The 11,582-nt window shown below is 40.4% G+C and overlaps 2 protein-coding genes, 1 long non-coding RNA gene and 1 pseudogene across 4 annotated transcripts in view; 2 read left to right on the forward strand and 2 right to left on the reverse strand.

The window, feature by feature from the left end:
- LOC148740383 (uncharacterized) overlaps nucleotides 1–11,582 on the forward strand; it is a 120,024-nt gene that overhangs the window by 41,384 nt on the left and 67,058 nt on the right. The gene's annotated exons all lie outside the window — the stretch shown is intronic.
- On the forward strand, nucleotides 1,555–2,554 carry LOC148740386 (uncharacterized). The gene is made up of 2 exons (XM_088750597.1): nucleotides 1,555–1,714; nucleotides 1,840–2,554. The coding sequence occupies exons 1-2, from the start codon at nucleotides 1,683–1,685 to the stop codon at nucleotides 2,510–2,512; spliced, it is 705 nt and encodes a 234-aa protein (XP_088606723.1). The 5' UTR covers nucleotides 1,555–1,682; the 3' UTR covers nucleotides 2,513–2,554.
- Nucleotides 2,540–4,089, reverse strand: LOC148740387 (uncharacterized). Its single transcript, XM_088750655.1, has 2 exons — nucleotides 3,269–4,089; nucleotides 2,540–3,177 (listed from the first exon to the last, which is right to left on the reverse strand). Exons 1-2 carry the CDS (start codon nucleotides 3,771–3,773, stop codon nucleotides 2,765–2,767), a joined length of 918 nt encoding a protein of 305 aa, XP_088606781.1. The 5' UTR covers nucleotides 3,774–4,089; the 3' UTR covers nucleotides 2,540–2,764.
- Nucleotides 4,917–11,582, reverse strand: part of LOC148740388 (uncharacterized) — a 77,156-nt pseudogene continuing 70,490 nt past the window's right edge. The window contains exons 9-13 of the transcript XR_015997103.1: nucleotides 8,809–10,038; nucleotides 8,522–8,617; nucleotides 6,406–6,660; nucleotides 5,665–5,932; nucleotides 4,917–5,340 (exon numbers count right to left, since the gene is read on the reverse strand). The product of XR_015997103.1 is annotated as an uncharacterized LOC148740388 (transcript). The remainder of the gene's footprint in view (nucleotides 5,341–5,664; nucleotides 5,933–6,405; nucleotides 6,661–8,521; nucleotides 8,618–8,808; nucleotides 10,039–11,582) is intronic.

Below are 11,582 nucleotides of genomic sequence, written 5' to 3' on the forward strand. Positions count from 1 at the left end.
TACGAATAAACAAAACTACAAAACTTCACGTGTACTACAATCAAAACTCGTTTCCATGGATTTAATCAAATAAGGAGCGACATTGGAAACTGCAGTGGTATGTACATTCATATGACACAGCATGATACTCTACTAAGAGCAAATCCCAGACAGTAAAATGCGAATATTCCAAGGTAAGAAATATGCGTAAGAAGTAAAATGTACGATGCTTGATCTTCATATGCAGTCTTTAGTTACTGCTGGGGATCTCTTTTTTACTTCTTCCAGACTTGATGACCGAGGTTAGGTCCTGTTTCACGCTTGATTCATTCTACAAACCATTCCATGATCCTCAGATCATTTGATAATGACACATACAGTGTACAATGAAAATTTGCGGGAGTTTCATCTAGCGGAGAACAAGCTTAATTTTTGTTCCTTTTTCTTCGGGAGCACATTCTTGAGATTTTCGCTTTGAAATCTTTACGAGTTTGATAAAGGGGTTTTCCGGATTTTCTGCGTCTTCTTGAGGTATTAAGAGCGACTTTTTTTCAAGACCGCGTAAGAGGCGGCACATCGACCGATAAATGACTATCCTCATATTTCAGTCAGAGACACCTTATGGTGAACATAGCGACGTGGTATGGTTTTTTTTTCCACACATGCCTCTTCATCCTAAAAAATTCACAAAGACTAAAACGAGCGTCGGTAGCCGTGAAATGGCGGATATCAGTGCCCCGAGTAGAGGCAAATGAAGTTACTCATGAAAAGCGCGAAAGAAAGCAGGCCCATATTAATTTTATAGATTTGTGTACGAAGGATCGAGGTATTGTTTAAGTAAACGGGACCATTTCATTTAATTTGGAGCCCATGGGACGCTTTTGAAAATCATCAATATTCTAAAATCCAAGTATCGCATTTCGTAGGAAATTTCCAATTATCATTTTCCCCATGCGGTATAACTCACAATCGGTTCAGGTTAAGCTCAAGTCAGAACTGACCAGAACGCTCGGATTTACCACAACCCTGTCCTGCCATAGTAAGTTGTTATAACCTTCCAGCTCAAGGTATTTTCGTCAAAATTTTCTTTCTTACCGAGTTTTATTGTTTGAAAATACATCTCCTTGCAACCTTTTTACCTCGTGTTTGCGTTTTTCTGCTCGAATTTCATTGTAGGGAAAGATCCACTTATAATTTTAGTTTGTCTTTTTTTTATATAGGTGTGGTTATTAACTCAATCGCATTATTTTTACTTGGCGTACTAATTGACATTCTTTTTTTAGATTTTCAAGTTAAAAAATTGTTGAATCGGTGTCAGTGACGCTGTACATCGATTAATTCGCAGCTTCACATCTGGGGCAACCCACGGGCTTTTGGCTGTCGTCCTCTGAACCTTAGAGAACTTAAGCACCAGGCTATTTTGCGACGGCGACGGTGACCTGAAGTGACTTTTTGTTCCGGTAGGCGTTCTGGAGTTGTCTGTCAAGTCGCCTTCGTTTCGCGCGAACGTGAGAACCCTCATTTTGGCGTTGTATCCAGAACGTGAGTATTTTTCCCTCACTAGCTTGGCTCAAACTTGTTGTAACATTTTATTTTGCTCTTGTTACCTTTTTAGAATTATTTTCTTTCATGTTGTTCAAACTGTATACTCAAATATAGATAAACACACGGACATTTTCATTTCTCGTAGCTTTGAGCAAAAGATGTCGGCGCCCGCCTCCGATGGAAAGGCAAAGTAAGCTTAACTATTGAGTCTTTCGAAGACATTTCAACGGAAAATATTTTTATGTTTATCTTAACAAGTTTACATTTTTCCTCGACCATCGGTCAAATAGATGAATTGTCGTATTTTGCTTTTAGAGCTATGGAGTGGACTGAAGATCATGATGTTATTTTGCTTCGAGAAATCCTGGCGAGCGATTTGTTTTCATTCAAAAAAGGAAGTGTTGCCAGGGGAGAAAGGTGGGAATCGATCACAGAAAAGTTAAATCAAGTGAAGACACTCTGTTTTCATCTCAAAGACAAGAGGGCAGTAAGAGACCGATGGGTTCTTCTCCAGAAGAAGTATAAGGCTAAGATGCATCAAGAAGAAACTGCAAGTGGAATATCCGTGTACGATATGTCTGAAATAGATGTTTTGCTAGAAGACCTCGTCGGGAAAGAAGAAAGCTTAAACAAAGTTGGTGATGCTCAGTCAAGAAAGCAAAAAGAAGATAAAAGCAAGGCAGAGGACATAAGGCAGAAAGCTTTAGAGCGATACAGCGAAACGAAAAAGCGAAAGTCAACAGAGAATGGCGACGAATGCGTGGAGAAACCGAAGCGCCAACGGAGAAGTGCTCGCACCGAACCACTAGTTGAATTCATGCAAGAGAAAGTCAAGACTGAGCGAGAATTACGACAACAAGAGCTGGATCTAAGAAGACTAGAGCAAGAGCAGAATCAGCGAGTGATGGTGACTGTCTTACAGCAACAACAACAAACAAATCAAGCCATTCTGTCGGTTATTGAAAAGCTTCTTGAGAAGAAGGAATGACATTTTCCCTCAGTATGAACATGTAAAGTCGGTGTTTATTTGTTTCAGAAAAAAGACAGGTATTTGTTGAAATTGATGTCTTATTATTTACTTGCGTTTTGTGAATTCGAAAAAAAATCCAAGTTCATTCATTATTATTGTTACAAGTTTGATCACTTCTGCATTGTTGACCACCAAGAAGAATTCAAGTACTTAATGAATTTGTGTTTAATTAAAATGGCCTTCATTTCTGCTCGGTTTATTTGAGAGAATTTATCTAAAATAATACTGCAATGAAGGAGGGTCTAGACCAAAAAACTCTGAGGTTTTGTTTCCATATAGGCAGGTAACAGCATTATTAAGAAGTGCACATACAAGATACATTTTTCCCACACTACTCATTCCAATTTTCAGGTTTTTCTTAAAATCCAAAAACTTGAAGTCGCTGATGATGTCACCAAAGAGCCACTCCACCGTTACTCTAACAGAACTCATGTCAAAATTGAATTGTTCCATCATTGGTGTGAGGACACCATGGCGAAATGGGGCCTGTAGGTGTATTCGCAGCGGATAGGCGGGATCACCATAAACACTCATGGGTTGGCCAGTTGGGGAAAATGCATTCCTTTCCAATTCCTGGAGAAGATTGGAATCTACCAACATGCTTGCTTCATGTTTTCTCCCCTCTGCATACAAAAAGGGATAAATAAAATTAATAAATTAAAGAAACCTTATGTGGCAGCTTATATTCATGGCATCCCAGTGAACATAACTTACCGACAGGCCCATACATATTTCCAATGAGTCCATTTGGTAGAGCGACGGACTGAAACTTGAGGGAATGTACACGTTTATGGCCATTGTACACTATTCTTTGGTGTTGGCCTGGGCGAGAAATTGGTCTGACTGTTCCATCAATAAACCCAAAGCAGTTGCTGAGAGGTGCACCTTTTGCATGAATAAGATCTGCATACTCCTGTAGCATTGGCGGACTCAATATATCAAAATTCCATTGTGAAATACGATGACCATGGCTCAAAAAAATATGATTCATCATTGTATTGGTAATCATACTTATCTCAGGAACTGGTCTTGCGAAACGATAAATCATGTCTGAATAGCGACATGGATACGAGAAGCGCTTCAGAAGCATACAAAGCCCTTCAGTTCGGTGACACGTTGTTCTTTGTGGACAGTGGATAGTGTCTGGTAATTGAAGGACATTTGCCAATAACGTTATGTCCTGTTTTCGCACTCTGAACTCCGCTAAACACTGATTCATCCATCTGGTCGAAATCAAACTCAGGGTATGAGCTGTAAGGGAATTCTGGATTCTTGGAACTGTAACTTTCGTACAAGGTCAAAAATTCTTCGTCACTGATGATTTTACTATCGTACAAAAAAAGAAGCAGATTTCTCATCTCACTGAAGGATGACATGCTCTCACACAGCTTATCTTAAAAGCGAACAGAGCTTGCTACCGACGTCGCCGCCGCAAACCTCGTCTAGCTGCTTAACGTTTATATTTTGGCGGGAACGACGTTGTTCTCTTCCCAGGCTCTTTCGGTCGCTAAAGTTGCCGTTGCCTCAAAAACGACCGGTGCTTCAGTTCCTCTTACCAAGCTGGGGAAGGGAATTTGAACTGGAAGGGTCAAATCTTTCCAGTGGAATAATGGTGGTTTATTTTTTAATATGGAGGCACTTAAAGCGAATGGCTCAAAAGAGAGGTTCTACAAGGTCTACGTTTTGAAGCTTGAATAGTCAAATCAATCGGTGGTCAATAAGTAGAAAGTCACGGTCACTGATCTTGCCTTTTACTACAGATGCGACAGTCAAATGAGGGCCCCTAGGGAAGATGACTTTCACGGCTAACGTTGACATTGTGGCCATTTTATACGGCTAATTCTAAAATTCTCTTCCTAATCATGGCTATCCCCATCGACAGTTTTTCACGAAGTGTTCGCCTTAATGGGTCGCTGCAACTGAAGGGGGAAGGGGAGGGTAGGAGAGGAAATAATCAGGGGGGAGGGGTGCACTTATTTACTTTCGCTGCCAATAAACTATCACTTGTACATTCGATAAATCTCCGTATAAAATTTCTTATCTTCCCTCCTCGTTCCCGCCCATCTCCCATACCCAGTCAACGGTGTGGCTATGATCACGGATGCTGTCTAAAACAGCTGCAGATATTCTTGAATTCTTTTTATCGGAAATTTAGAATAAGTATTAACAAAGCTGCATTGAGGAGAGACCTAGGAGAACAGAAACGCTAGTATCCCTAAATCGTGTCATAAAAAGCGTATTTGTTTAGATATTTTTGTGATTTGTGAGCACTAACCGCTCTAGCTGGGTTTACAAGATGCGTATACAAGCACAGCAAGTATTTAAGAAATAAATCTACTACACCAACAAAATGTTTCAAACCTACACTTTAAACATTGAAATTTATTTAAAAATGCTTCATCGCGCTTTATGGAAACAAAAATATTCCACGTGAATTGTTCAAGTTGCGTGTTTTCAAATTGACCATCCACCTCGTCCACCGTCCATCTACAGTCTAAACCGAAATTAAAATTTTTTCTGGCGCTTTCAGTAACATAGCGAAATGATTTTTCCGTGAATTGTCTTATCTTGATGATTTTCTGTTTTTACAGAATTATATACACCGTGACAAATACTCAGTTTATCGAGAGAGACTACTTCCGAAAGGAAAACTTTTAAACTTCTGAAAGACTTTGTTTCTTCTTTCGCCCAACGGGAAACGTTTGGAGAGATCTTCACTCGGTCGGGTTTTCTTTACAGAGGTCTGGGCCGAGTATAGTGACTGTGTAGATAGCCTGTCTTTTAACCTGTAAAAACAACAAACACAACAGAACGATTAGAAAGCAAAGGAGAATAAACTGCATGAAATGCTGTTTCAATCTAGTGGGCGATTAACCGTCAATTAGTGCTGGAAAGAAGTTTATGAAAACCACTCACGTTATGACGTATGTTAAATAAGCAAAGAAAGAGAATGGATAGGAAAATGGAGAAAAAGCCTTGACGTTAAAGCCTGAATTTACTGTCATCTAAGAGTTAAGAGGACGATTTATAATTCTATGTAACACGTTAAACGAAATACACTGTTATGAAACTAAGCCTAAAATTACTAACTGTGCTGTAATGAGCTGTACCTTGAGCGGGTTGAAGGCTGACATAGTGCACCTTGTGAATATGTCCCAGTACAAGTGCTTTGCTTTCGTCAACTGGAGAATGTGGCGTAATCATTACATCATTGCTATGGGGTAGACTGCTGACCACACGAATGCAGGTTTCATAGCAGTTTGCTGCGGCACACAGAATCACGTGATCACCCCAAGCGCCATCTTGTTCCATGTGTGTTAAGTATTCAGTCCATGTTTGATGTCCATGGACAAAGTGAAACAGATCTGTTCCATTCGGCTGTAAGAAAATCAGTTCAAGAAACAAAGTTAAAGAGGATTGTGGATCGGAACTTGAGCGCGTGGAGTACGAGTCATGGAGTAATTTTTTGCAAGAATGGTACGAGACGACCGTTAATTAGCAATTTATTGTGGAACAACAAGGATTCGCAAACAGCAGAAAAACAACAGGAAAGATCCATTATTAAGAGAATAACTGGAATTCTGTTTAGTGTTATCTGATGGATATTTAAGGGGGGCATTTTTTAAATCGAAATATTAAATGACTAAAACCGTAAAAGTCTGCTACTTCGAAGGCCACATTAAGTAACAAATGGATTCAACTGTAACCAACATCATTGTGCAGCTTCTTGAATAATAAAATTCTGCCGTGAACACTGGGATATGCTCTGGTGGTATTGACCCGTTTTCACACTTCACCTTAAAAAGAACAGCAAGTGACAAACTCCGTTTGACATATTAACGTCAACTTACTAGTTTTGGATTACTTCTGAGGTACTGAACCAAGGTTCGTCTTAACGTGCCATGTGTGATTGATTCCTTTAACAATTTCCAGTTGTTCTGACAAGGCATAGAACATGCAATTTCCTAATCCTTGATTGTCAGATATCGTGAAGCCCTTGTCTGATGCAGTAGCCATCAGCCCCAATGATAAATCTGTTCTGCTCTTGACTTTGCTTGCCTTAAGTTGCATCTGCTGAAGTTCCCGGATGATTCGGTCAAGAGAACCTAGAAGGGACAAAAAGGTTTTTTTAATCTAACAGCATGAAAGAAACGAAACAATTCCCCATCTTTACAGAGAGGTTTGGGGGTAAAAAAGGAAAAAAGGGCTTCAACCACTAAACAACCAGTGTATTGTCCAGCTACTGAGCCTTGAAATGATAAATTGTGACTTTTTATTTGCAAACGAATATACTAAAAGTCAAGAGAGAAGATCCAATAAGGAAAAATTTACAACAAGGTTTACACTCTGACATATTTGCATAACTGGAAAAAGAACCCCAGCGCCGGTTATTTAAACAAACTTCACTAAGCCGTTTTCTGACGAAACCGCGTTCTAAACTATATGAAATTTAGGAAGGACATTTATTGATTGAAAACCGCGGTTAGGGTTAGACCTCGTATAAATGAAGGATTAATCGCATTAATATATGATTACTTCATTATTGTGTCGGAAAACGACTACACTCTGAATAGCCGGTACAAATACACGTTTTGATAGCAACAGCATTTCAACTTGGGCTTCGTTTCGTGAAAAATCAAAGGAAACTGTGAATAAGTCGTGGATACATCGCGTTGGAATGAGTTTTGAAGATAATTAAATTCCAATGGGTAACTCCCTGATACAATTGAAACTACATGGTATTACTTTGAACTGCTGGGATTATGTTGGGTGAATGGTCAGAATTCACATTTTAGCTATCGGTCAGTACAAAATACAGACTGTAAACCGGGTACGAAATGCAGACTGGGTGCAAAATGCAGACTACAGACTGCAGATTGGGTACAGAATGCAGACTGGAAATTTTGAAAACTGTTATTTAAGTAATAATAACAAAAACTATTCCTTCGACTTGATATATTTTTAACTTTCAGGGGTGTACACACAATAATTTTTACAAATTAATGTTTGCGTAGTTACCAAACAGATGAGAGGTAAAACCATCAGAAACTTAAACAATTGGTCAATCACGAAAACAACGCCTCGCTTTCCCCTATAAAAATTCGCCAGTTACTCATTTTAGCGATATATAACGATGTAAATACTGACGGCTCGCAGTGAGAAGAATGAAGGCTTGAAATTGTATTTAAGAACGATTGTGGCCTGGACGCTTTGTCAAAAACAAAATATACCAGGGAACGGCGAGGAATATTCCACAATAATGCAAATGATGGCGAAAGATGATCGCGGAAAAGCAATTGCATTAAGCGTCTTCACTCAGAGTTACACCTTTAGTATTTCAAAGAGCTTTGACGTCACAGTTAGCACATTTGCTAACTGCGACGAGTATTTTAATCAAAATCGAAACTCCTTCAAAAAAGGGTCCAGTTAAATTATGAAGTCGCAGCATTCCTTCGGAAATGTAATAGAGGTGTTCCCGTATAATTTCGGAAAGTCGTTATTATTATCTATTTGTTTACATCTGAGTGAGTAACACATTTGCATATTCTGCCCCATTCTAATAGTCGTTTGTACGCTTCGCGTACCCACGACTAAAAAAGAACAAAAAAAAAAAACGCCCCAAGTCTTCCTGTTTTACGCAATTTATGTTTGCTTTCTGGTGAAATGGAATAAAAACTTCAATCGACTAAAACAAAAATTACACCAAGTCATCCGCCCATATCAGAAAGTAGAAGAAAATCAAATTAGTGTATACATGTCTTTGGATCATAACCGGAGAAAGCAGAGGTACAAAAAGAACATCTCTCTTCCGCAGTGCAAAATATTATCACAAGTGCCATTTTCAAAAAGCGTACCTGGCCTGAAGTTGAAAGAAAAGGAAAGGAGAAATGTTGAATCTTCTTCAAACCTGTATGTTACTCTTGGGGGATGTCAATTGCCATGCGTCATGAATATTTTGTTACTCACTTGGAGTCAGTAATGAATCAACTGTTAGTTGTTCGGTTGGCGTATCCACATCTTCGCCCTCCTGAGTTCTGAATCTTGGGTCTTGTCTTTTAGAAGCTAAAAAGATAAAAAGAAACCTTTTTTTAATATTACACCAACCCAGAAGACGATAAAACCACTGATTACTATTCAGGTTAAACATATTCTTTTTATCTGTAGTGTCCCAGCTTTCCATGATGCTTTATAAGGGAATGAAAGCCGAGTCGTCCCCAAAAACACTTTTTGAAGGATATTCAAAATATTCTCACCACGAACAATGTCCCACATCTTCTCCACAAGAATGTCACACTGTTCCTCCCAGTTGAACTTCTCTTCATAGGAACTCCTCAGTTGCTGAATATCATGGAGGCGGTCTGATCTTCCCTTCTCTCGGACACCAGCAATTGCCTTTGCCCACTCCTTAGGGTCCTCAGAATCCACAACAAATGATTTCCCTGCTGGTACAGTGCACAATGCCTCACCAAATCCTGAGTTGCCACTGACAAGAATGGGAAGACCAGCAGACAAAGCTTCTAATGCTGTCAGGCCGAAACCCTCCGTTCTGGAAGGCATCATGCAGAGATCAACTTCACAAAAGGTTTTTTCAATTCCTCTTTATTCTGCACGAACTTCCTCACAGTCAGCTGCCTTTTATCAATTCCACTCTTCAGCAAATTCGCTGCAGCCTCATCCTGTTTACCGTCAGCTGCACCCACGAAGATCAGATGGTAAGATCTGTCTTTCAGTTCAACTATTGCTCTGGCAGAGATATCGTAGCCCTTCAGGCTGAAGTCCTCTGGGTCACCACGGCCAAACGTTAGAACCTTAAACTTATCCATGTCAACTGCAGCTTGTTTTACGTCAGAAAACTCACTGAACGTGCTCGGCGTCAGTTGAATGATATCTTGGTGCTTCTCGCATGAGCGCAGGTAGGAAGAGTAAGCCTTTGTCAACTTTGGTCCAACTGCTACCACAGCATCTGCCAACTTACACAACTCCACTTCAGTTCTGTTCTTCTCATTTCCTTTAGAAATGGCCTCAGGATAGTCTTTGTACCTTCCAAGTTCTTCAGGTGCAGTGTGCACTACCTGTATCCAGGTGCAATGGTGCGATTCTCTAATAAATTGAGCTTGTTTACCAAGCTTTGCTCCATGACCCAGTACTATGTCAATGGCCAGATCTCTTGGTGGGGCACTCAGCCAGTCAAGGGGGTCGGCATAACCCGGGCGTCTTTGTGCCTCTCTCAAGGATACATTGTGACTCGTTGCCATTCTCCTCTCTTCTTCAGAACAGGCAAACTGTGGTACAAAGAGAGTGACGTCCACTTGCGAATTTTTGGCCAACAGAATGGCAAGCTGTCTGTTTATGGTAGATAAGCCTCCCATTGATGAACTCCATTCACTGCCCAGGAGAGTCACCTTCAATGCCGCGTCAGACTTCATTGGCTTAATTTCACTTGCTTCACCGAGTGATCTTGGAGCCACATTTGAAGATAAACCCTGAAGAAAAAGACGTCATTTAGGATTAAAACGATTACAGAACATAACATATTGGTAATTGTGAAGAAGAGCTCCCCAAAAAACCTGTCGGCCGACTGTCGGCCGACTGTCGGCCGACAGTTGACCGACAGGCGGCCGACAGGTTTTTTGGGGAGCTCTTCTTCACAATTACCGTAGATCCGACCATGCAGACCAAACAAGGTCGACGTTGTCTTCAAGAAAAGTACAATGCCAAGGGATGTAATTCAAGAGATTCCGAAGATGTTCCCAATCTGCCTTTCTGAAGGAATAGGCCAATTTCTCCGACCTACGATACCCGTGAGGGGATCTCGATAGAAAAAAATTTATCGAGTTGTGATCAGAGAAAGGTTGACCAACGGTTAGGTCGTGTACTAAGTCAGGCAAAGAAACAAGAACTAGGTCTAAGATGCTTTCCTCTCAAGTTGAGTCCTTGACTAGTTGGGTAAGGAAGTTGTCGTAAATAATTTCGCATAACAGCGTGGTGTGGTCTGAGCTCCTTGAGGCACAGATAGTTTCCCAGTTTATTTCGGGCAAATTGAAGTCTCCTAAGAGTAGTAGGTCGGAGTTAGGTGTCGAAAGAACACTGTCTAGGGCTGTTTGCAGATCTAGAAGAGGATTAATGTCGCTTTTGGGTGGCCTATAAAAGCCCCCCAAGTTAACTTTCCTGTTTCCTGAAACAAGAATGTCTACAAAAAGTAATTCAGAATCACATGGAAGATCTTCTCTTTGGAACACTTTTACTGTATCCCGCGTAGCTATTAACGCACCACCACCTTTACGGCCATTGTGAGGACGGTCTCTTCTGAACACCGTGTAATTTGAAGGAAACAATTCGCTGTCTATTATTGTTCTGTCTAAATGTGTTTCCGTGAAGACCATAATGTCATAACGATAAGTAGCAATTTCCAATTCCAACAGGGCCGTCTTGTTAACTAAGCTTCTTGAATTAGCATAGAAGACGGATATATCAGGTTTGCAATGTCGATTTTTATAAGCCATGTTACCGTCATGATTCCGATGTATGGAACACCATAACTGTCTTATGATATTTTTTCTTACCCGTGGTCCTTTTCTTATCATCTTCAGTGCTTGTATCATGATATTCAGTCCTCTGGTTGCTATAATCGGTGCCAGTCACCTTATACTCGGCTCTTTATCCAAGGTACTTGGTACTTTCCACATTATACCTGGTGCGAAAGCCATTATACTCACTGCTAACCGCTTTATACTAAGTGCTTGGATCAATTTAAGTGGTGCAGCTTTCTTTATATTCGGTGGCTAGTTTGTCATGCTCTGTGCTTTTTCCATAGTCAGTTTGCACCTGATTTGTGGTCAGTTTAGCATCTGGTTTGATGCGAACATCTTGCTACTCGGTGCTCAGCGATTCGGTTCATAGAACATTATATTCGGTGCGTTTGCAACATGGTATTCACTGAGCCAGTATATTTGGTCATCTAAACTACTCCAAAGCACATGCTTGCATCGTATTCGCGAGACTGGTCCCCAGAGCCCATCATTTCGAT

The sequence above is a fragment of the Stylophora pistillata genome, chromosome 2, assembly GCF_964205215.1.
Source record: "Stylophora pistillata chromosome 2, jaStyPist1.2, whole genome shotgun sequence".
Taxonomy (NCBI): domain Eukaryota; kingdom Metazoa; phylum Cnidaria; class Anthozoa; order Scleractinia; family Pocilloporidae; genus Stylophora; species Stylophora pistillata.